The 26,861-nt window shown below is 41.0% G+C and overlaps 1 protein-coding gene across 1 annotated transcript in view; it reads right to left on the bottom strand.

Annotated features, from left to right (window-relative positions):
- Positions 1-26,861, bottom strand: part of DGKB (diacylglycerol kinase beta) — a 492,141-nt gene that overhangs the window by 4,162 nt on the left and 461,118 nt on the right. Inside the window, exons 23-24 of the mRNA XM_075922292.2 lie at positions 13,661-13,781; positions 9,797-9,857 (exon numbers count right to left, since the gene is read on the bottom strand). Coding sequence (XP_075778407.1) covers positions 9,797-9,857; positions 13,661-13,781 — 182 coding nt within the window. The remainder of the gene's footprint in view (positions 1-9,796; positions 9,858-13,660; positions 13,782-26,861) is intronic.

Here is a 26,861-nt window from a genome sequence, read left to right as displayed (position 1 = left end):
ACATAATATGTAAGTTTAGTATATTATCATTGTTTGTTAGTATGAAATTTGGTGTATGATTCTCTTTTTTTCACAATCAAACTAGACTCGGGCACCAATTCGGGGACTAGATCAACATAATTCTATTGAAGCCATCTGATGACCTGGCCTTGTGAAATTATCTCTTGGCTTGGTGTTACTCATACATCTCACAGAGACAATATGTTTGGGCTTGGAGATGGCCTCTTTTAAGAATACACAAAGCCTCTCCAATCTAGATCCTCTTTACTTTCATGGAAGATGCAAATGCTATTTTCTCATGCTTTCCTGGAGCCCATGGGTTCAGTGTGAACTGAAAGTCCTGTGTTGAGAAACCATTTAATTCTGTTGGGTTGGGAGAATTTTATATAACCACTGGGTCAATTTGAATGTGTTTGTGCTTGTTTTGTACATGTACATGGATTTTGATTATCAGAAAATCAAGAGAAATATTTCTAAATGATGCAAAGTTAAGTTGCTGCTTTAGGAAAAAGAAGAGAAAATTCTTCTGTTTAGAAAACTTTGTATTTTAAGAAAAGCCCAAAACAACAAAAGAAAACAAAGCCCCACCCAAAAGGAAACTGTAAGCAGCCATAAGAACTACTAATAATTTCTGAGACATTTGATGAAAGGGCAGTATAAAACACAATTGATAAAATTCTGGTTCCACTGATATCACTGGCAAAACTCCCACTCACCTCAATGAAACCAGGATTTCACCCAGTGCATTTTCTAGTTCTAATGCAGAACTTTTACAGGGCTTTGACATTAATAAATGGCTTCAGGGAAAACATAGCATTAGAAATATTAAAATCATTTTTGCAGCCCAATTGCATCTACTGATATACTTGCTAAAAGAAAACGATGCCCAATTTAAAGAGCATAACTCTGAAAATTAGAGATGGTAATTTCTCCCTATCTGAAGATAGTAATGTTTGCTAATAAATAAGAAGTCTGAGTCTGTGATAATAAAAATGATTGTAAATGTATAAATGGACATTTTTTTCAGGAGCAGGTCAGAGCTTCAAAATGTGCCTTGAAGCCATAGTAACACAATGCATCCAGTAAATGAGAAGCACTAGGGAGTAATAAGGTTAATGTATTAACTGTGTTTCTTAGATCAAACAGTTTTCCTTTTATGCTATTGGACTCTACAATGAGTGCTAGTTATGTATCTGTTTCTAATATGTTTAAATAAGAGCTTATCATTGCCCTTCCACTGAAGACAGAATATGTGTGTTTGTGTGTGTGAGAGAGAGAGTGTTCATTTGTTCAAGAACTCCTCCTAAATGGTAAGAGCTAGACCCATCAAATTTGGTATGCAGCTTCCTCTTCTCCTTACATAAAGCAGGGTCAGGTGGTGGTTGTGCCAGGACAATGGAAGTGCCTGGAAAGGGACTGTTATCCATAACATGAAAAGGGTGGGGCTGCTGTTCGGAGGAACGCGATACTGAGAGTGGCCACTGGGGACAGCAGGCCCACTAGGAGAACTAAACTGGCACAGAGTGGCCACTGGGGGCAATCGTACTACCAAGGGAGTGGCTAGCAAGGCTGGGACTCTGTCATTTTGCCTGCCAGCACACTGGTTAAGTAGCCCTCCTATCCCAAACCCTTTCCCCTCCCCCTCTTGCCCTTGGCTGCAGCACCGGGGGAGGGAGAGATGGCCCCTGGTGGCTGAGGAGAGGGCTGGGGGAGGAGAAAAAAACACCCCTGAGGTTGATGGGACAGAAAAGGCCCCTGCAGTTGGGAAGGCCTGGGGGAAAAGAAAAGACCCTGATGGGAGGGTTCTGGGGAGAGAGAAAAGGTCCATCTTGGATGGAACCCCACCCTGAGCCCTTCCTCACCTCCCAACCCTCACTCTCTCACCTCCCCACCTTGAGCCTCCTGCACTGGCCTCCTACATCTCCAAAGCCCTCCCCTGACTCCTATGTCCCCATACTAGCCCCTTAGTCTGCATTGCCCAGGTCCTTCAGGGTAAGTCTGCTACATGATATTTCAGTTTTTGTTAAAATATTAACAGTAAGCTCTACACTGTCTTGGCCAAAGAGTTTGTGGGGCCCAAGGCAGTATACTGTGGTTGGCTGTACCATGTGACCAGGTAGCTCCCAGCCAGGGCAGTGAGTGAGCAAGCAGCATGGGCCCTGAAGGTGCAGGGGCCAAGGGAACCACCTTGCTCGCTGTGCCCTAAAGCCAGGCCTGGTGCTACGCTTCAGAGGACACAAGATTAAATTAAAATATGAACATATTGAATAATGTGCATGGGTAGTGCTGGCCATTTGGCTCCACACTATCAGCAACTGGCTGTAGGGATGGCCAGGAGATTCACAGGATTATCCCATGGATTAGAGCAGCGGTTCTCAAACTTCTTTGGGCTCCGGAGTCCTTTACATGCGTAAAAATTTATGCGGAGCCCCAGTGGTCCACTGATTGTATGTGTTGTACCTATTGATGTTTCTAGTTTGTCAACCTCGCGGAGCCCCTGGAGATGTCTCGCAGGTGAAGCACAGTTTGAGAAGCACTGGATTAGAGCTTCATATGCTATTCCTCTCCCTGCTGCTAGAGCAAGCACGGCTGGGCAACATTGCATTGTGCCTATCCCAAAAAGTGACCGAGGCCAGATGCAAATGTGCAAAATAATAAAAAAAAAGAGCCCTTAAGGGTGTTCTAACATAGGGTAGTCTGACCTCTGCACTTCATGCAGAAGCCTTAGGATAAGAGGAGTGCAAAGGTGAGATTGAAGCCCTCTATGGCTATGTCTACTCTACCAGAGTGTTTTTAAATAACTCTCAAAATAGCTATTTCAAAAGAATTATTATTTCTCTTCACAAGCAGGAATTATTATTTTGAAATAACAAGCCCGTTATTTTGAAATAACAGGCTTGGTAGTGCCGATGCTCGCCTTTTGTGTCCTCTGTCCTGGCTTGGGTTGTGCACATTTGTGCCTCCATGATCCAGCCCAATGGTTTTAAATAGAGCTCTATGTGACAGCTCTTTTAAACAATTCCTTAACAATATTATTGTGCAAAATGCAATCACATTTAATCAGTCTGGCATTAATTAAGCTCTAATAATATACTCTAGTATCTCTCTTAAGTAGTGTGCTCTGTTTCCCCTTCACACAGGTAGATTGGAAAACATTATGGTGTCACCATAATTTTTAAACATACTGCGAAAATGACAGAGCTGCAAAATTAAAATAAATGATTAATAGCATTTTTTTCATGCTTTGTACTAATAGGTATCACTGAGCATTTAAATTAATAGAGCTGTCAAGCTCAGGGTTGTTACAGATCCAGTGCAGAACTAAAATGGAAATTATGTATTCCACAGACACCTAAAGATGACACTTTGGAATATTTTAAATTTTAATTAGTAGGTGCAATTGTTCCCCCTCCCCCAAGCTACTGCAAATTAATTGGCAATTAGTCACAACTAATTTTTTCTTAACAATTTGAACTGGAAAGATAGGTGCATTATATGTTAGCATACTTGTCTGAGGTGCAGAAAGCACACATGCAGTAAATTGCATTGTCAATTACAAAAAACTACTGTTGTGAAATTAAGAAAAATTATGCATAGGTAAACAAAACTAATTAATGTGCAGCACAGCAGTGAACACAAAAAATAATGCCCAACTGCACTGTAAGCTGTCTGAACCTCAAAAAAAAACCATCAACAAAACAAAAAACAAAACCCAGAAACATCTCACCTGTGAGCTAGGCACAGAAATTTGTGCAAACTCTCATTATAACAAGAGAAACTTTTACCGGTTGGCATCAGTTTATATGTTAACTGTTTAACTAATGCTAGATAGTTCCTTTATCATCCACCACTACTGAATCAGGACACAAATCTTCTCCCAGTGAAATCAGGAATAAAAGTCCCATTGCATTCAGTGAAAGTAAGACCCAATGACTTGAGAGATCTATGGAACAGAATAGCCACTACATCCTTCTGTGCTGTTGCATATTGCAACCAATGAATCTACAGCAGGTCTATGGCCCCTCCCTTAGCAATGCACAGACTCTTTCCAGAATGAGGCTGTCAAGGCTGATTCCCCACTCTGGCACAATGAATGCAGAAGTGGGGGCTCGCAAAAGTACCCCAAAACCGTATCTTTCCAGGCTTTGACATAAAGCTTCCCCCCCCAAATCTTAAAAACCTAGATTTTGGGGATAAAAATCCGCTGCCACCACCCAAGTAATGGTAAGAAAAACCAGGGAAGAGATCACTTGGGAAATCTCAGCCCTAAAGTAAAACCAGGACACAAAAATTAACCAATACCAGGTTAATAAAAAAGAAAGAACTTTTATTATCACCACAATACTCCTGTTACAAGCATAATGACTAGATGGAAAAGTCACCAATTAATATACTCATGGGGGACTCCCATGGGCCAAAAACGTTGTTAAAAAGGAGAGGAAAACCTATTTTTAAATGCACAGACATCAGATTCCCATCCCAAACCATAAAACAATAAAACCTAACAGATTTATCTAAACTTTACCCTACTTATAGATGATGAAGAGTCTTTTCTTGGAGAGAGACGTTGTCTGTCTCCCTGAGTATCTGGAGAGTCAACTGCTCAGGGACAAAGGAGGGAAAATCCAAAAATTCCTATGTCTCAGTTTGAAATCCCTATTTGTATTTCTACTGGCAGGTATTTCTGCTACCTGTCTAGGTACAGTTAACCCCTTAGTTCCCAGGCTGCTGGCCATCCCTCATAACCATGACAGAGGCACAAGCTGTTTTGTCCCTAGTTCTTCCTGCCCCTACATTCTGATTAAGTAATGAAGAGGACCTTGGCCTAGCCCTCTACATAGTGGTTCAGTTACATCCTTAAAGAGAAAGGCCAGAAAAAAGAAAACCTTGTCCGTTTATTCCAGCCTCTTTTCCAGGGATAATAAAAGAACTCTCATAATTTTATGGTACTACATATGAATCCTGATAATGAGAAAAAAACCATGTCTTAGTAATCAATTTTCCTTTAATAAATATTTCTTATCGACACCAATAGTCACAAATTATATAACATGCATTGGGACAATACAAATGGCGTTCTTAATTCCTGGCAATCCACTAAAATGGCCTTGCCTGTGGACCAGCATTTTCATTTCTTCATGGAGGAAATATTCTCGCAACTGTCATAACTATCTCTTTCCCTAATTTTTAATCTGGTAATGTTGGCTGCTTGAGACTTATTCAGACTTGGTATTTACCAAATCAAAAACAGGTGAAAGAAATAAAAGTGCAGTTTTTTGTTATTAAGACTGAATATTTTTAGACATTTTCAAAACAATGTTAAAGATTGTTGTAAGTACATTGAAATATTCTTTTTCAAACAAAATCCTGGTGCCTGAAGACAGAAGTTTATCAAATTAACTCGAGAGCCTTTGAAGATTCATTACTATTAATGACCAGTTTAGAGATCAAGTGAGACCATAAATATACTTCATGTCACTATATTTTATTGGGCTGAGCTGAGATAGAATTTCCTCTTCAGCTAATTACAGTAAAACTCCAGTTGTCCGGCACTCCTGATAGTCTGGCACCACCTGGAATCCGGAAGTGCTCCAGGCAGCCGGACAATTGGAGCTGCTCTACCCCGGGCTTCCCCGAGTCAGCTGCTGGTCAGTTTCAGCAGCGGCTGACTTGGGGACGCCCGGGGCAGAGCAACTAGGGTGCTTGGTTGGTTCTGTAGCACTGCCCCTCGACACTGCAGGACCAACCTGGCAGCACTCCAGATACTCTGCCCCAGACTTCCCCAAGTCAGCTGCTGCTGAAACTGACCAGCGGCTGACTCGGGGAAGCCTGGGACAGAGCAGCCTGTGTGCTGCCGGGTTGGTCTCGCAGTGCCACACTCCCCATACCCCCCCACCCCACCTGAGACCCCCATAGTCCCCCCTTCCGATAGTCCGGCATATCTGATAATCCGGCACCCCCTGGGTCCTAAAGGCGCCGGATTATCATATGTTTAATGTAATCATTACCTTTATAATTTTTCCTTCCCAAACATGTTCTATTCAAAAAGATGATGACAACAATACAATTTAGGTCCTGATCCTGCAACTTGCTTTGCTTGGGCAGCCTGCAGGAGATCTCAGGCAAGCATAGCAGACTGGCTGTTTGCAACATAATGCAGTATTGAGGCCTGAGACTGCAAGAGTTTTGGGCAGGAACTGTCTTTTTTATATATATGTACAGTGCCTAGCACATTGGGGCTCTCACATGTATTGGGAATTCTAGGAACTATCACAATACAAATAATAGCTTGTAGCACTATATAAATAAGCAGAAAAACTCTCACAGGTTTTGATAGGGTCAAATTTCACCAATAGTATCCCAAAAGCCATAGGCCCAAATTAAAAAAAAAAAGAATTAGGTGCCTAACTCCAAAGACTCCTAAATCTCTTTTAAAAATCTGGGCATAAGTGACTCAGGGTGTGAAGTCAGATTTCAAAAGTGACATTAGGACCAAAATTTAAAGGGTATTAAAGTGCCTAAAGATGCAGCCATGTACTTGATAGGATCTTCAAAAACACCTTGGTGTCTTACTCCCACTGAAACCAGAATACAGAGTCAAAGCTGTGCTGGAGGAAGAGGGAAAGATGTGAAGACAGATGAGACTCTCAGGCTATATCTAGACTACAGGGTTTTTCTGGGATACTGGAGCTACCCTGGAAAAACTCTGCTGCAACATTTTTTGTGGAAGAGCAGACGCGCTCTTTCGGAAGCCCCATCTTCCTTGTGCCACGAGGAAGAAGGGCTCCTCTGAACGAGATTTTTCTGAAATTTGGGCCAGCGTAGATGGGCCAAATTTTGGAAAAGCCTCTTTCGACAAAACTATTGGAAAAAGGTACAAAAATTGTACAATTTGCATACCTTTTTCAGATAAAAAGTGGCAGTGTAGACATAGCCTCAGATTCTGAGAGAGAGAGAGAAAGACAGAAAGAATGCATGCACATGTTTCTTTAACTTAAAATAAATTATTATTTACTTTTGGTTTAGTTAACGGTACAACCTCATGAGTACAGGCAGTCCCCGAGTTACGCGGATCCGACTTATGTCGGATCCGCACTTACGAATGGGGCTTTTCTCTCCCCGGAACTCGTGGGCGGCGGGACCACCCAGATGCGCAGTGATCCCGCCACCACGTCCTCCGGGGCGAGAAAAGCTGCTCCGGGTGTTCCTGGTCTGCTGGGGGGGGGTCCCCAACAGACCAGGGACACCCCGAGCAAAGCCTTGGAGGCGCGGGACCCCGCCACCTCTGCGGCTTTGCTCCGGGTGTCCCTGGTCTGCTCGGGGTGTTCCTGGTCTGCTGGGAGGGGTCCCCAGCAGACCAGGGACACCTCAAGCAAAGCCGCAGTGGCGGCGGGGTCCCGCGCCTCCAAGGCTTTGCTCCGGAGCAAAGCCTTGGAGGCGCGGGACCCCGCCGCCTCTGCGGCTTTGCTCAGGGTGTCCCTGGGATTTCTGGGGACCCCTCCCAGAAGACCAGGAACACCCCGAGCAGACCAGGGACACCCCGAGCAGACTACCCCGAGCCACCTCTGCGGCTTTGCTCCGGGTCTCCCTGGTCTGCTGGGGACCTCCCCCAGCGGACCAGGGACACCTGGAGAAAAGCCTTGGAGGCGCAGGACCCCGCCGCCTCTGCGGATTTGCTCTGGGTCTCCCTGGTCTGCTGGGGGCGGGGCGCAGCTAGTGGCCCCCCCCCCAGCAGACCAGGCTTTTGTTGTGGACGCCTGGGGTAGAGCAGCTGGGGTGCTGCCGGGTTGGTCCTGGGGGGACCTACCTGGCAGCGCCCCAGCTGTTCTGTCCCAGGCTCCAGATTCAGCCGCTGTTGAAACTGATCAGTGGCTGATTCCAGAAAGCTGGGGGCAGAGCAACTCTGCCTCTGGCTTCCTGTAGTCAGCCCCTGGTCAGTTTCAGCAGCAGCGGCTGAATCTGGAGCCAGTTCCGAGTTATGTACAAATTCAACTTAAGAACAAACCTATAGTCCCTATCTTGTACGTAACCCGGGGACTGCCTGTATAGATAAAAACTTACAAATTCTATACAAGTCTATATTTTATTTTCAGAAGTTTGCAATCCTGAGGTTCAAACAGTTTATTCACATAGTTACAGTTAGTAACACTTTTTTGTGTGCTTGAATAGAGAAAGGGACATAATCCATGGACATATGAACTCTTATTTAAAAAAAAAAAAGCTTTCTGGAGCAGAGGCTTTGAAATCTCATCTGAAAATCAAACAGAACTATCTAAAAATCTTTCCTCTAATGTTACTCTTGGATAAATACCTGAACACTTAGAACCAAGACAAGTGTAATAGACTATGTACATTTTGTTTTGGGTGCTACAAGTAGTTTTTATGCCTAGAGTTATAGAGAACAGGTCAGGCTAAATTTATGACAATGCATGTTGCAGGGAGCAACACCATGCAGCAGAAGAAAAGGGGAATATTTCATGATTTAAAAAAAATAAGGCAAATAAAATAAAATAATTCTTCTGTGACCAAATTCATAGGGCACGTCCACGCTGTGGCACTATTTCGGGATACTTCTGGTATCCCAAAATAGCTATTCCGTGTCTTGACAGTGCGCCCGTTATTTTAAAATATTTTGTTTTGACAGTGCCCTAGTCCGATGTCCCTGTAAACCTTGCTCCGTGATGATTAAGGAACATTTCAAAATAGAAGATTATTTCAAAATTTGGTGCTGTGGTGCCAAATTATGAAATAAGCTATTTTGAAATACACTCAAAATAAGCTACACAATTTGCGTAACTCAAATTGCATAGCTTATTTTGAGCTAAGGGTGCAGTGTAGACGCACCCTACAGAGATTCAGTGGACATGTGTCTTCATGAAACTAAAAATCTGTGGAAAGAAACAAGGCCCATAATGTATTTGTTGTAGGGGGCAGAATAGTTTATTTTAGGAATGATACAGTAACTTTGGGAGGGGTTTGCTGCACACAAGAATACATGCATTTTATGGCCACTTTTAAAGGGTCGTTTTATTAGGCAACAAAATATTAAACAAGAATTTACTGTGTTGTCACACCAGAATTAGAGTGCGGGACTTGGCAAACTGCTAACTCAGTGATAGTCTACCTATGTGGGCTATGTGGGTGTGGTATTCTTGGCTGGAGACATGGATCTAGTGCTCCATGGCTGAGACACTGGGGTGGGGGGATGGGCGGCTTGTAAAAGTAGTATGGACAACATTGCTGCATGGATTATTTAAGTCCAGCGATTTGGAAATCACAGGTTGCTCTTTAACCACCAATTTATTACTGGAAGAGGTTTTACACTACCTTGTAACTCCAGAAGATATTGTGACATATCTCATGTGATGCCCCACTGTTCTGTCTTCTTACATTCAACTGTTTATATGGTCCTCCCCCCTCACTACTGTATGTGAGAGTCCCCCAACTATTTAAAATAAGAAATGTAATAACAAGCTCTTTCTCCTTCTTCCATGTCAGCCTGAAGTAGAAATAGCATGATTAAATTACAGGTTTTGTTTCTTTATGTTCGTGTGAGAGTGGGCGTGCTGTGTATTTGTGTGGGTGTACAGAAATTATGGAGCGTAAGCTAAGTCAATGTTGATAGCTACAGTTATCTGTGGTTGAAAAGGAGCAGTTTCTAATATTTAAGGAGAGCTAAAATAAAAGTGTGATTATTAGAACTCATTCTCATTTTTTAATCACAGAAAAAATATTCCCCCCCCCCCCCCGAAATTTCTTTTCCAGTTGTATAATAAATAGGAGACAGCATACTCACTGTACAAGGGGTCTGCATCCATGGTTCTCCATCAATTTGCATAGGCAGCGACTTGCAGGTTCTAAAGTAAAATATATTTAATTATATGAAGAAGAGAGGCTGGACAAAACTTACCCAGGTGATATTTTGAACAGAGCTAGATGAGCCTAGAACAAATGTGTGCAATAAGCAGGATATTTATTGCCCTCATGTGTACATGCAATTTCCACTGCAGTTCTCCCATAGATCAGGTACATGACACACTATCCAGACAAAAAGGTAACACACTTATTTTAAGGCCTGGTATTCTTCTGTAATATTATATATACTATAGGTCAGGAGCAGCCCCAAGTGTACAGATGGTGGCATGTAACCGTTGTGTAGACATAACTTTACATACAATACTCCTCTTAATACACACCAGAGCCCTCTCTACATCCTCAGGATCCCAGAGCTCAGGCTCCAGATTGAGGCAGTTCATCTACTGTGCAATTTATAGCATGAGCCAGCTGGCCTGGGCCAGTCAGACATACCTAATACAAGAGTCTCAAACTTCATTTCACCGCAACCCACTTCTGACAACAAAAATTACTACATGACACCAGAAAGGAGAGCAGGGAATGAAGCCTGAGTCTTCAAGGATGTGAGGGAGCAAAGATAAAGCCTTTTAATCTGAGTCTTGTCACCCGGAGCCAAAGCAAAGGCCTGAGCCCTACTGTCCGGAGCTAAAACCTGAGGCCAGCCTTGGTGACCCTATTAAAAGGGTATCTCTACTCTGTCACCCTAATTCGAATGAGGATGGCTAATGTAGGCATTCGAACTTGCAAATGAAGCCCGGGATTTAAATATGCTCGACAAATTGCGGAGGTTTGTAAAGGGTTCCATGGCCAAATAAATTTGGGAAACACTGATCTAAGCTATGGGAGGTAATTATCTCACTATTTGGCACTGGTGATCCTCAGCTGCAACACTGCATCCAGTTATAGACACCACACTTTAAGAAAGACGTGGAGAAATTTGCCAGAGTACAGATAACAACAATAGAAATGACAGTTTAGAAAACCTAATCAAGGAAGAAAGGCTAACAACAAACAAAACAAACAAACTGAGCATGTTTAGTGATGAGAAAAGAAGACTGACCCAATACAAGCTGCAGATTCTTTTCTGAAGTTCTACATCATAGCCAGTTATGCCCCATTCTGTAGTTGAGTATCTGATTTTCCTAAGTGTAATACTTTATACATTAGAGAGACAAGGTGGATGAGAATATTTTTATTGGACCAATGTCTGTTGCACATCTTTATTGAATTTCATCTTGTTTATTTCAGATCAATTCTCCAATCCATCAATGTTGCTTTGAATTCCATTCCAGTCCTTCAAAGTGCTAGTGACCCTCAGCTGCAAATTTTTTAAGCAGATTCTCTACGCCATTATCCAAATCATTAATGAAAATATTGAATAGTGCCAGACCCAGGACAGAGTCTTGCAGGATCCCAGTAAATACATACATTTCCTCTCCCCCTCCTCCCTGCCTCAGTTTGACAGGGAACTATTAATAACTGCTCCTTGAGCTGGTCTTTCTACAACTTTTATATCCATCTTACAGTCATTTTGCCTAGACTGCATTTCCCTACTTTGGTACGAGAATGTCATGTGGGATTGTGTCAAATGCCTTACTGGAATCAAGGTATGTTACCTCTATAGCTTCCCCAATCCAATATGCCAGAAATGCTGTCAAAGAAGGAAATTAGATTGGTTTATGGTAGCTATTATTTATGACCTATTATCCTCTAGGTGCTTGCTAACTGATTGTTTAATAATTTGTTTAATAATTATCTTTCCAGGCATAGAAGTTAGGCTAACTGGTCTATAGTTCCTCAGGTCTTGTACCTCTTTTTAAAGATAAGTAATGTGTTTGTCTTTCTCCAATCTTTTGGGACCTCACCTGTCCTACATAATTTCTCTCAGATAATTGCTAACATTCTTAAATACCTTAGAATTAATTTCATTTTGTGTGGCTATGTTAAATGCCAACTTGAATAACCCTCATCTAAATATTCTTTAATTGTTTTTTTCCTTAGTTTGTCCTACATTTCTTGTCCATTGTTTTAATATTAATTATGTTGAATATCTGGTCACAATTTACCTTTTTTTTTGTGAAGACTGAAGCAAAAGAGTCATTAAATGCTTTAGCCTTTTTCCATTATTAGCCCACTAAATGACTATTTCCTCACTAAAGAATAGGCTCAATACTATCCTTTCTCTTGCTCTTCCTCCTAATGTATTTATAAAAATTCTTACTGTCTTTTATCTCCTTTGAGAATTGTATCTCATTTTGTGTCCTGGCCTTTCTGATTTTGTCCTTACCTGCTTGTGCTATTCTTTGTACTCATCCCTAAGAATGTGACAATGTAGTCTAAATGATAAAGCACAATCAAATTAGCCAGTTTTCCTCATTGCAGGAGGAGTAACAGTTAATCCGAACTAAGGACTTAGTTCGGATTAACTTCTGACTGCCGTGTGTAGCCGCGGGCAGTCAGTTCGAACTAAGGGGATTTAAAAATGGCGCCTGCCCGGGAACATGCAAATGAAGCCCGGGATATTTAAATCCCAGGCTTCATTTGCAAGTTCAAATGCCTACATTAGCCACCCTAGTTCAAACTAGGGGGCTAGTGTAGACATACCCCAAGATTTTTGTGCAAAACATCCATTTTTGTGCAAAAACTGGCGGATCGTCCACACCTCAAGCGTGTTTTTGCACACACACAAAAATACAATAAATCGTCAGGACAGAGGGCTTTTGCTGGTAGAGTTATTCCTCTCCCCACAGGGAATAACTCCTTTTTGCGCTACAGCTCTTGCGGAAAAAAGCATGTGTGGATGCTCTGCAGGTGTTTCTTGTGAAAAGGGATGTAGTCTAGACACAGCCTCAGAGTATGTGAATAATAAAATCCAGCAATATCAACTCCCAGTCCTCTCACCACTAGACAAAACCACTTCTCACAATAAGGCAAGAGATGTCTATAAGGTGTGAAGGCTGAAGTTAAGAATTGTCCTATTTGCTTTATCATGTATCTTAATGAAAGAAAATCATCTAAATCATGGGTTCTCAAACTTTTAGCCCATGGCTCACCCCGTCCAACAGAAATCTTCCTCCGGACCACCAACCAACCACCTATGATGACAAAATGGGTGCAGGTGGGGGCTGGAGGTGCAAAGTCTGAATGGGAAGGAGAGTGTGGGAGTGAGCTTAAGATGAGGGTCTGGATGGGAGAGGTGCAGGAGTGGGCTTAGGGTGGGGGTTCTGGTCAGAAGGGTGGATGCAGGAGCAGGGTGGGGATGCAGAGTCTAGCATGAGAGATACAGAAGGTGCTTACTTGGCTCTGCTTCCCAGCCACTGCCCCCTGCTGTTCCCATTGGCCAGGATTCTGGCCAATGGAAGCAGTTGGAAAAGCCCCCAGGTGAGCAGTTTCTTGCACTGCTGTTCCCCCAGCCAGAGGGCGAGGAAGCAGCAGCACATGGTGTCGTCCCCTCCGACCTGCAAGCTAGATCTGGCCTGCAAGGGTCAGGGCTCTATCCTCTTTCAGCGAGGAGCCTGAACTGGTGCCCTAGCCTTGCGGGAAGGGTGTGGGTACAGTTCTGGAGTTCCAGCGTGCGCTCCCCAGAGCAGGAAGGCATGGAGAGTCCCAAGCCCATGGTCCACCTGCAAGATGGTCACGGACTTCTGGTGGTCCTTGGACCACATTTTGAGAACCACTGATCTAAATACATGAATTCAGTAAGCAACTTCCTTCAGCAACTTTTCATGGGCATTTAATGTATGATTTTTATTCAACATGTAGCAATAAAATATTTGTAACTTAGAAGATTAAATAATGAGTTTACCTGATGACAACAGATGAGCACTGTGCAAGTCGCCTACCAGCACTTTTCAATCCTGTGTATATCTGACCCATTTCCATGGCTCCTTCCAGACCAACCACTTCCATCAGCTGATCACTCAGATCTGAAACATCATGACAAAATTTTCTCTGAAGTCAACAAGTATCTATTGTCCTGGAAGCAACCTCTATATTTAGACTGCTTAACATAATAAAATACACCTCCAACCTAGAAGCTCTATATCTCTCGTGTTTGTTACAGGCCTCTGAAAGTTAGCACAGGAAAGCCCTTGGCCTTGAAAAGTGACTTTTCTTTGTCCCATAATCATCCATTCGGGTGGTCAAGACAACTTTATTTTGGCCCTTGTGCTTATACATTTTGATACAGATTTTAATTACTTGATCACACAATATATTTTTCCCAGAGGACTTTTGCCTCATTCATTGCCCAGGTTGAATGCTCAATGGGATTTAATTAAAGTATCACGGACATCAATCTGGCATTTCCTAACTTTGGATCACTTGTTTATAATGTATATATTTTTCTTTTTCTGTAGGTCAGTGTCAAAATATTGTGTAACAAAAAAAACCTGTAAAGTATAATTTAAAACAGTATTATTAAAAAAAGTTAACAGTTAATCAAATACTACTTACCTTGATTTCAAGGAACAAGCATAAAATAAACTCAGAATCTTCAGTTTGGAAGACAAAAAAGAGGCTTTAAACCTTAATACACCAGGCTACTTTGAGAGGCAACCAAAATGAGTTAAATTCTATCTGAAACCTGCTAAGCTTGTTTTGTGTGAAGCATTTTACAAGTTTTAGTGAAATGTATGTTGCCAAGAACAGATGGACAAGGAACAGAAACATTTTCTTTCAGTTGTAGATTATGCTTAAATGTCCCCTGTTTTATAGGGTGGCTGCTAATATCCTTGTTTCTGAGAGACATACTAGCCAATGAAGTAAAAAGAGGACAGCTAAAACCTGAGAGGTGAGCATCATGGCATTGACAAAGGACAGAAGGAAATATTTATATTTGTAGCTCACACTTCACTGTAGTTTGAATTGCATGTTATTTTATTTAAACTGTGGGGTTTAATTAAACTTTCAAAGGGAGTTTTCTATTGACTTCATTGGGACTTTGAACCAAAGTAGTTAACTAAAATATATGTATTAAAGGAGAAATTCAGCAAAGTGCTAGAGTATAGCTGGGAGGGATCCTAACTATTTTGTTAACACCCAGGAAATTTGGTTCTGTCCACTACCCTCATTCTTATCTTTTCTTTATTTCCTTGCTATTTTATTTTTCTCAATGATAAAATAAGAGAGAAATCAGTGTCGTACAGTGGAAACTAAACAAAAATTAATACAATTCCTGATTATTATGGACAACATTAGGACAGAAAATGGAGAAGAATGTATGTTCTTTGATGGACATTTATATTTCCAGCTTTCTATCAATGGATTTGTTAAAAGGATAACATTCTTTTAAGACATTTTCACTGAAGTTAGGGATATGCATATGTATTTTCAACCTGAACTCTAAGCTTAAATAGAATTTTACTTTCTAAATTACCTTAGAGGTTTAAAAAAGGAAAGTGTTACTCATTTGCCAAACTTCTTAGATTGTAAAAGCACGCCGAATTTTATAGACTATTAAATTGTTAAAACATTTCTGGCCAAAGCAAACATCAAATTCCCATCCACTCAGGAAAAAAAATAAATGGACGAATAATTAAGAACAGATTTTTATTACTGACAGCTCATGCAACAGATGCAAAGATTCAGTATAGTGATATTTGCACTGACTTAAATTTGATGCGTCATTTTTCAGTTGCTGTAAACTTAGTGCCAGCTAACAGCGGGTAACTAAGGACCAATTACTGCCCTTTGATCCACACTGCGTATCTCCAAATATTGTGGAATGTTAAACATTTGAAGAGATGGGAACAATTCAAATGAGCATATAGTAAGTTAGAATCCCACAATATACTTTTACTCTCCAGAAAGTGAAGCCTTTCCAAAAACCTTCACGTTTTTGATGGCACATTGCCAAGTGGTGTGAGTTTAGGCCAAACAGGAATATTTTTAATAGTAAGCTTAAGTAAGTCAGAGTCTATCTTCAGAAGCAAGTGGCATTAACACCATTGTAGTGAACACAACATAACATATGACTGATTTTGGAAAGCTTAAGTTATTATCTTGTGCCTGCCTCATCTATTTGACCAGGAGCCAGCTGTATGACTAGAAGTATTTCAACACACCTTCCAGCTAAATTGACTTTGATGATAGCTTAGCATGAGAAAGAACTGAAAAGGGAGAGAAGGTTTTGGCCTCAGGTCTAAAGGCCAAATGGACTAACTGAGAAAAATGTAATTTCTTTTGGTCTGATAGATACAAATATTGACATTGTCATTAGAACACCATCCATGAGAAGAACACTTAGGGAAATTGCTTGTACCAAGTGAGGTGACTGAACATTTTATGGTATTTATGGGGCCAGAAAGAAAAATGAAAAGCATGTCACATATTGCTGACAGTACTCAAATAAATAATACTACCAATATTTTCAGGTATATTATATTACTGCTGCATTACATATATGTTGTCATTGTACAAATAAATTGCCAAACATATTAACACATTTGTTTCACTCTAGATGCATCCTTCATTCACTCTAGCAAGTTTTAACCAATGCTAAGAGGTTGAAGATCAAGTTTTCAAAAGAGCTCCGCACCCAATGAGAACTGCCAAGCACTGAGAACTTTTGAAATTCTGGCCCCTTTGTTTAGGTGCTTAAATGGGAGCTGAACTCTTACAGCAAATCTGGCTTGGAGAGTACTTCAGTATCAGTGTGTGAGAAGAGTGTTTTTTAACTGCTGCCTTTGGGTTCTTGAGTCAGTTTGTTCTACTTTAATCTTTGTGGAAGAAATGAAGGCTCCCACTTGTTTTCTGTATCAATAAGCTGCTAGTCTGTGTGGGAATGTTTTCATAGCACCATGCCTCTCCTGCCCTCTTCTATAAACCAAACTACTTCACGTGTCTCCTTGTATTAGCACCATCAGTAAACAAAGCCAGCTCTCACAAGGGAATGCTGATGTCAGCAGATTCTCAATAGTATGCTGGGAGGCTTTTGACCCCTTGCACTCATTCCTGATGGGGGAGGGGATAAAGTCCCTAAGGAGATTGCCAGTCCAGTTCTTTCAATCAGGTGAGGGAAGTGAGAGAGGGGAAAGAAGTCAGAAAGCGACTCTAGTGATGGACAAAATGACATATGTGACTATGAGCCCTTTAGGATTCCTCTCAGCCCCAGAAGATACTTTACTGGAGACCTTAACAAGAAGTTTATTTTCTCTTAATTTAACATTTCAATGTACAATAGTATAATGCATTTGGAATTATCTATGCATTTAAAGCAAGGAGAGCAAACTGGAATGGGGGTAGGGATGTACAAAGTGTGATTAGAAAAAGTGATTTACATAGAGAACTCTGTAATGGAACTGTTTTTGATATCCAATTTATCTTGATAATATATAAGTATTGCAGTCCTGGCAAGAGATTGAAAGAGTCTATTATATTTGGGGTTACTGCACTTACTCAAGCACATTTGCATAAAAACACTGTTGGTCAGTGGTAAATCTGTCTCTGGCAGCAGTTTGTCTTTGGAAAGTAGGGACTACATGGCTGACTATATTTAATTATACCCTCGCAATCATCATGCTGGATATTTTTTTGGTTACAAAGTTAAAATATAGAATAAGAAGTTGAAAACTGGTGAGTTGCCAGATATTTTTAAAAGACTGCTGAGTTCAACGCTCCCATGATATGAATGATCTAGGATCTGCTCAGAACACATGTATTAAAAACACAATTTTCCATTATGCAGGAATGTGGGGACACTTTCATACAGGAATAGGAAACATCTATAGATACATTGCATGAAGGGCTAGAGATACGTTTGATGTAACAGTGTATGTCTGATTTAAAGTGATCATTTACTGGCTTACTTATGTGGTGTTCGTTAAAACAAATTGCCAAAATAATCCAGCAGCTAGTAGACAGATATACCACAGCAATGATAATTATTTATACCTGCAGGCTTAACTGAGATGAGGGCCCAGTTATTCTAGTGCTTAGCAGATACAAATAATCAGCACATGCCTCCAGAACTTATAAACTAAACAGAAAAGATGGACAAAGATTTGGGAAAAGGAACTATTATGACTCCAACTTTACAGATGGATAAAAGACACACAAATAGATCAATGCTCTGATCCTGCAGAAGATTGATGCAGATGCTTAACTTTACACACCCTGACTTGTTCCACCACAGTCTAAAAGGTTTCTACGCTCTTCACAAAGTTAAGCACATACATAAGTCTTTGCCAGAACAGAGCCTAAATGATATGACCAAGGTCACACATGAAGTCTACTCATAACTTTAAAGTTATACAACATGCAGAATTTGACACAGTTCTGACTAGGCTGTGAATTTCTGAATAAGTATGAAAGTCTTTAATAAACACAAAGACTTAGGTACAATCTACAGTATCTAGACTCCCAGAATAGTCCTTTATATTTCATGAACATATAGGTCATAAACCCATTTATTTTGTCCAAGATTTTGTGTAATATGCATTTCCATATATTTCATCCCTTGGAGACACTCATGCTATAGACTCATACTAGTCCATAAACATTTATATACACACATGCAGCCTTTCCCCCAAGAGAAGAGCCAAGGGAAGAATTTATTTTGATTTACCCTTTATGAACTGGTGCAAGAATAGTTTTTTTGGAATAGGATTTTAAAATTAATGCAGTTTGTACATACTTAAAAAGAGAACATAATGAGTGAAATCCTGGCTCCACTGAACTTAATGGCAAAACTTCCATGAGTTTAACACAAAGATTTTCTCCTCAGATGAAATCACTTACCAGATCACCCTATTATTGTACATTGGACTTTCTGTACATAATCACTGCCTGACTCTTATCAAACAGGCAGTGTAACGAGTTTCCTAAGAACTAGTTGGTGATGGAACAAGGAAGAATATGGCCTGATATTGTGAATCATTTAAATGTGCACAAAAGATCTTTATAACATTTTTCTTATGTGAATTTTTTTTAAAAGAGAAGTTCAGGATAAAAAAAAAGGAGAATTCAAATTAAATCACTACCTTCCCCCAGTCACTGTGAATAGAACATTAAGAACAAATACCAGCATTCACATTTCTACTATTATGAAACAAGTGATACCTTCTTCTGCTTCAGGAGATCAATATGTAAAGTACTTTCATGGTAAAGCTCAGCAGACAAAGTGTATTTTTTTAGAGATTTATTCTCTAAATAGTTTGAGGTATAATAACATTGAACATACCAGTGCAGCCAAAAAAAACAAATACCACCACACCCTACTATTTTATTCTGTATACTTTTAAAAGTTGTTTGTTTAAAATAATTTCTCTGTGTTACTCTTGTATCCCCTTCATCCAACAGAACAAAAGCCATTCTATGAAAGGAGTCTAAACTTGGACAAACTGTAAAAAAAACCAAAGTTCCTCTCTGTTTTTATCAAATTTGATTGCTGCAGCTGTTCCCAGTTTCTGTATTTTAAAAATAGCCTTATTCAGTGCCTTTTTGGCTAAAGGCCAGAGCACCATTAGAACATGCTGTACAGAAAACCTCTATTCAGTTACAGATACAGAAATATATTTAAGATCAGTGGGGGTCATTTGCAGCAAACACTTGTAGGGAGAACATGGAATTTTAATGTGCCTGGACTGCTCACCACTTTTAACAGATATTTAAGAACTTCAAACCGGATATCCTTCCATTTGTATTGGGGCTATCAGCTTACTGGGCATCAGGTACAATATGAACAAATCAAGATCATTTCAAGTAACAAAAATAGATCTAATTCTCAGATTACTTTCAGTGTAATTCTGGCATTCACTTCAAATGGCTCCAAGTAGTATTGGATATTTGATTAGCCTATAAAAGTGCCACTGTCCAGAAAGGAAAGATACAGTAATACTGATGGAACAAGAGAAGTTTGATCAATGTAAACCAGCTTTGATTTGTAAATTTCTCAGAGTACTACATACTAATAAGGGGATAAATGTGTCTCTTCTAAAAATATACTAATGAAGGTACTGCTACATTTTCTTCTCAGAGGAAGGATTTTACAGTTTTGCCATGGGGTGAAGGTCTGGCCCTGCTGAAATCAATGGCAAAACTCCCATTTATTTCACTGGAACAGGATTTTAACCACGGAGTAGATACACAGCCTAGAACAGGGCTGGGCAAAATACTGCCCACTGGATGGATCAAGCCCACCAAGCTTTTGGATCCAGTGCTGTAGCCCACTGGGACACTCAGGCAGGTTTTCTGCCTGCTGCAGCCCCAGGCTGATCAAAGCAGCCAGCAGGTGGAGCCATGTGCCTTTAGGCCCCATATGCCCGTTGATAAAACTGAACAATGCTATGACTATGCTGCGGGTGGGGACATCACACAAAGTCTTCCCCACCCCGAGGGCATGTGGCACAGAGAGGCAAATGGTCCCGCAGCCAGCTGTTTTGAGCAGCCTTGAGCTGCAGCAGGCAGGGAGTCTGCCTGAGGGTCCCACTGGGATGCTGGCTGGGAGCCACCCATGTTAGTGCCTCCTGGCCAAAGTTTGGCATGTTTCCCCCTCCAAAACTCTAATACCCTATCAGGTCACCGCCCCCTCCATCCAGGTACAATCCAAACCCTCTGCAACTCCCATACCCACCCTCCACCCCATGTCACAACTCCATCCCAGATATGTACCCACGCCTACACCCCTCCCCCAGGACAGAATCCTCTCCTGCACCCATATACCCTCTCAGACCTTCCACCCCCAATCCCCTGTCCCAGGTCACAACCCCCTCCTCCATCCGAAATCCCTCTTAGGCCCCATACCTTCTCCTGCATGGCAATCCCCTCCCCTAAGGGCTATTCTGCACCCAACCTCCATCTCAGACCCTGCTCCCCCTCCATAGAAAAGTGCAACCCTTGACCTCTTAACAAAATCTCAGAGTGACCCCCCCATCAAAAAGTATTGCCCACCCCGGCCCAGAACCCCAGAGAATCCAATGATCCACATGTCTCCGATGCACAGCCATTTGATGAGAAACATTCCTATTTGTTTTCCATGCTGCACTAGCACTCTGCAATGTTTGGCACTCTGAACTGCAACAATTTCTGAAGCACTTCGTGGTAGAAATTCACTTGCATGGCAGGTGAGAAGGTCACATTTCAAAACATTTTGGAAACTGCTAATGACATATTTCTGAATCCAGAACTTGTAGCCATTCCCAGCAGTATGAAACATCCATGTTAAGATATTTAAGGGCGGGGGCGGGAGAGGGTGGCGGGGGGAGAGGGGGAGGTGGAATGGTCCATGCCCTCTTGTGGCCAAAACCAGCCACCAGACAAGTTTAGTCTGATTTATTACCTAGAACTCAAACGAGCGCACTGGTCACCATTCTGCTTAGTGCCTGAACAGTGATCTTGCAAGGTAATCAAAACCTTCACTTCCCACGGCTACAATGATAGTTGAGGATGAGGGTGAGGGTGCCTCATACCTTTCAGCAGCAAATCCCATTTAGCACAGCCAGGAAACGATAGCAGATCTGATTATTTGCTGTTGTGCTTTTGGTTTCTTTTGTTGTCTAGGCCTGTTACAACATAGCTGCCAGTAAAAATATAATTTGCACCAATAAAAAGGCCCCTTTAAACTGTCAGATCAAGCATCGTATATCTCAGCTGAAACTAATAACGTAGGAGCTCGCCATGATAGTTACTTGTAGGCATCGTGATATGGGAGGGACTTCAGAAGGGATTCATGTTTTACAAGACAACAGTCAGTTCTTTTTTAGTAATTTGCTTTTGTTTTCATTCATTTTCTATTTTTTCTGGGTTTCAAGGCCTACATTGTAGATCTAAGTCTCTATATGGAATATGTATTGTCTTTTATTGCAAAGGTACTTGTTAGGGCTTTTGGGGATATGTGACGACTTGGGGCTTTGGGTAGAGCATTCTGCTGTGCACACCAGCTGCTAAGGTAGTGTATAACATGATAATTTGTAAAATATACCATTTCTTTTGCTATAGTAACCATGCACAGTCAAGTTAGATGAATATTTTTACTTTTTGTTCCTATATACTAGTGCTCTGCCATGTAAAAGGGTTGCAATATGATTAAAAGAATGAAAGAAAGTGGAAGATGCAGGTGCACTAATAAATGGGTGGTCTTTGGATTACAGTATTTATGTATACTATGCCAAGCTAAACAGAAACCTAAATGCTATACATACCAAGTGGTACAACAAGAACATCTGTGTTGGGGGACTGAACTGGCATGGCTAACACCTCCAGTGCCAGGTGCAAAGGAAATTTCAGTATAGCTTGAGTAATCTTGACTGCCAACATCTGCATGCATCAGATTACCTCCTGTGTTCCTAGTTCACCACTACCCACTGGAGTATTTATATTCTACATCCGTCTCTGTAATGGCTATAGGCAGGCTGCAGTACTTCCATTACTGATTCTTAGCATAACGATGAGAGGAATATTAGCATTATTTGCATTTTTATAATGTGTACTGCACAGTTGGGAAGATTATTTATGTTCTATGCAAAAATTGCCATCAAATACTTTTTTTTCATTGGAATTGACTTTTTTGTGAAACCATATTTTAATTTTTTCACAGAAAAACTGTGATGAAATTATGATGGAAAATCTTGCTTTTACCACATTTCAAAATGAGCAAAATTTTTCATTTAATTTTTACCTAAGATATATCTAATTGATTTAAAACTTCCTACTGGAAAAACAACATTTTTCATCAGAAAACTTTCAATTATTTTTATGTGAAATTTCTCACAGGATAAATGTTGGTTTTCTGAACAAGTTTGATTTTTATAAATAGAAAGCAGCTACAAATCTACATTCAGATTTTATAATACCTGATCTTATAAAAATTCTTCAGATTTTTTAAAAAGAGCTTTCATGCCAGTTTGCAGCAGGACTTTGAAATTTATCAGGATAATACTCCTGAGATCACAGAATCCCACGGTTCCTATGCCAGACACAAATATGGTATGCCGTGAGGTTGCAACCATGTTGGTCTCAGGATATTGCAGGGACTAAACTGGTGAGGTCACATCTTTTAGTGGAGCAAATTTTGTTGGCGAGAGAGCCAAGCTTTGATCTTACACAGACCCAAAGAAGTGTAAGCTCTTAAGCAGGGGTGGGGAACCTAAGACTCTGAGGCCAGATGTTTGCCTGGATCCTGCCCCGAAGCTCAGGGCTCCCCCCCACAGCACTGGGGAGCCCATTTTGGAGCTCCAGCCCTCCCTGCTTCTCACTTGTGTGCAGCCTTTGATTAATTTTTCTGAGGGTCAGTGGCCCCTGACCCAAAAAAGGTTCCCTTCCTCTGCTCTAAAGCTTGTTTCTCTTACCAGCAGAAGTTGCTCCAATAAAAAATATTATTTCACCCATCTTGTCTTACAAACATGGTATACTGACAAGCGGAATCTTCCTCCCTTTCTTACTGCTACTTGGATTTAAGAGAGCATAAGTTCAAGTCCCATTTCTACTTACTATTGCTGTTGTAAAAGATATAACCTCAGTCTCCTTGTCTCTTTATTAGTGAATTAGAAGATTTACCTGGCATTGCTCAAGTCCTTAACTCAATTTTTGTTTTTTTGGGAAATAAAATGAAAATGTACATGCTTCAATAAAATTCCTCTGGCGTGGGGCTGGGAACGAAGGGTTCAGTATGCAGGTTGCCCTGGGGAGAGAGGACAACCCCAGCCTTTTCTCACTGCGGCAGCTTGGGGGCAAGGGCATCATTTATAGGGGACTAAAGGTGGTCAATAGCCTGCCATAAAGTTTTAACCCCTGGATTTCATACTTGAGGTCTGCTTAAAGCTGCATGCCCTGGCTTCAGAGGGAGTTCTTAAATGCAACAGAGTTTGAGCTGCTTGCAGCTTCGCCTTTGGAACAGGGAGTTAGTCGCCCTGCCTCCTGTTTATAAATCAAGATAAGAAAAGGCTTGCCATTCAAGTAATTGAAGAATCATTAGAACATCGTGAAAACATAGCCCAATACTCTCCTTAAAAGACAGGGGAAAAAAAAGATCTGTATTTGGACCACTGCTGTTAAACGTCTCCTAAATGTTCTTGAAAAAGGGATACACAGTGAAGTGGCAAAATTTGAAGATACAAAATTACTCAAAATAGTTAAGTCCAAAGCTAATTGCAAAGAATTACAAAAGGATCACACAAAAATTGGGGATTGGCAACACAAGAGCAGATGAAATTCAAGGTAGATAAATGCAAAGTAATGCACATGGAAAAATATAATCGCAGATATACATACAAAAATGACGGGGACTAAAATAGTTGTTACCACTCAAGAAAGAGATCTTGGAATGTTTGTGGATAGTGCTCTGAAAACATTCACTCAATGTGCAGTGGCAGTTAAAAAAGCTAATAGAATATTGAGAATCATTAGCAAAGTAGAAGACAATAAGACAGAAAATATCATATTGCCTCTATATAAAGTCATGATATGTCCACATCTTGAATACTGCATGCGGAGATGGTCACTCCATCTAAAAAAGGATTAAAAAATAAGATACAGAAAGGGCAATAAAAATGATTAGGGGTAAAGAATATCTTCCATGTGAGGAGAGATAAATAAGACTGGGACTTTACAACTTGGGAAAGAACTGACTGAAGAGTGGGGGGAGGGGGATATGTGAGAGGTCTAGAAAACCATGAGTGGTGTATTCCTTCACTAACATAACACAGGAAATTCAGCCAATGAAACAAACGAACAAAAATATTTCTATGTAACCCTTTTCCAGGAGATGGTGAAAAGGCTCAAACTACAACAGGGATTCCAATAAGAACAAAATAAATTCAAGGATAGGTCCATCAATGGCTACTAGACAGATGTTTTTCCTCATTTCTGTCTGCCAGAAGCTGAGAATAGGTAACAAGGAATGGATCATTTGATGATTGCCTCTTCTGTGCCTGCCTTCTGAAGCACCTGTCATTGACCACGGTTAGAAGGCAGGATAATGGGCGAGATGGACCATTTTCTGATCATGCATGTCCAGTCTGATGTTCTTATATAGAACTCAGATGTAGCTGCCCTCTGATGTAACCCATTAGACCTCAATCCCCTTCTAGATCTGAGATAAAGCTCAGGAGTCTAATAAGTGGTGTATTCCTTCACTAACATAACGCAGGAAATTCAGCCAATGAAACAAACAAACAAAAAAATTTCTACGTAACCCTTTTCTTTCTCTCTCTCTTTCCACAGAGTTATTAACAAAATAAGAATATATATTAACATTTTAAGCCTAACCCAATATCCCGTAAGTGACTTGCCATAAGATGTAATATTAGAGCTGAGTGGATTTAATCTTTGTTTATTTTTCTTTCTTTTATATAGGAATTTGATACAGTGCTCTTGTCAGCAAATTACTAAAGTTATCTGCCAAAACCAACCAACCAAACCAATCCCAACAACCCTAGAGTTTTCCAGTACCTTAGTACCCCCTATGGAAAGAGGTAATGTGTGTGTGGCGGGGCGGGCGGGGGGGGAGGGATCCTTGCAATTTGCTGTTTGGCTTGTACTGAGCATGCTCAATAACATTGGTGAATTCATTGTCTTCACTTTGCCCCCGCCCATGATTTCACTCTCCCCTCCATCACATCATACATAGGTTCCCCCTGCATCTGAATTGGTGCCCTTGGCTTGGGGCCAGGTGAGAAGCACCTTGCCATGCAGATGCAGAAGGCACAGCTGGGGAAGAGCGTATGTCCACCAGCTGAAACAGGTTCAGGTGTGTCTGCTCCCTGCACTCCCCAGCCAGAGTGAGGAATGCAGCAAATTGTACACTTTCCCCTCATTCCCTGATGAAGGGGAACAGTCAGCAATGTTCCCATATGAATCAGGAGAGGGGGAGCTTCAGCCCCCCCCCCCCCGCCCTCACTAAAGGGTGCCTGAGGGATGGGAGGCTCAGGGTTGGGGTTGTCCTGGATAGTGGGGGGGAAGGGTCAGCCATCCTCTTTAACCTATTTGAGGATTGTAACTTTTCTGGATGGTTTTATGCGAAGCAATCCTATTCCAGGCACATCCCATTCCCCTGGTATAATCAAATCCTTATATTACTTTAAGTTATGGTAAAGAGGAACCTGGGTGCCAAATTGGGTGGCCCTAGTTCTAACCATTTAGGAGGAGTTCTTGAACAAACAGGCAGGCAGACAGACAAACTCCCTCAAACAGATAGCAGCTAAGGCATTTTACTCAGTAGGAATTTTTTCAACAAACATCTCTAATTTAACCTTGCTCTTTTATATGGCTCCCCCATTTATCCATACTGCCTCTGAGAAATCTGCTTATCTAAGTATTCAGCTATGCTATCTGTAAAATGGGTCTTCTTAAGTACATATAACCTGTTTTTTCAGTACATTATGCATCAACGTCAAGTGGCTGATCCATAGGAAAAAACAGACTATACTTGCTGCCTTGCTAGTTGACCCTTTAGCTCCAGAGGTAGAGGTCTGTGCTGCAGTGCTAAAGGTCCAGGAATCATACACTGCTGTTGATAATAAAGAGCAAAGCATTTAGGAAATAAGTGGATGGACTGGAGAGATTTGAGAGGAAAGCAACAAAAAATGATAAAAGGAAAACCTGAGGTATAAAGAAACATTAAAAAACCTGGGCATGTTTAGCCATGAGAAAAAAATGAGTGTGTGTGGGGGGGAGAGGAGTAACCTGATAAGTTTTCAAATATGTTAATGGCTGTTACAAAGGATACGTCTACACTGCAACGCTATTCTGGGATACCGGAGAATCCTGACACAGCTATCCCATGTCTTCACAGCAAGCCCATTATTTCGGGCTCACTATTCCAACGTTCCTGTAAACCTCATTCCATGAGGAGTAAGGGATGTTCCAGAATAGTGCTTTATTTCAAAATTTGGCACTGTATATACAGTGCCAAATGACAAACAAAGTTATTTAAAAATAGGTCAAATTTGCGTAGCTCAAATTGCATATCTTATTTCGAGTTATGGTGCAGTGTAGATGCACCCGAAGAGAATAGTGATCAATTGTTCTTCATGTCCACTGAAGATAACACAAGAAGAATTTGTCTTAAT

The sequence above is a fragment of the Pelodiscus sinensis genome, chromosome 2, assembly GCF_052426305.1.
Source record: "Pelodiscus sinensis isolate ZL-2025 chromosome 2, ASM5242630v1, whole genome shotgun sequence".
Taxonomy (NCBI): Eukaryota; Metazoa; Chordata; order Testudines; family Trionychidae; genus Pelodiscus; species Pelodiscus sinensis.
The sequence above is the reverse complement of the archived record's forward strand: the minus strand, read 5'-3'. Positions and strand labels throughout refer to the sequence as shown.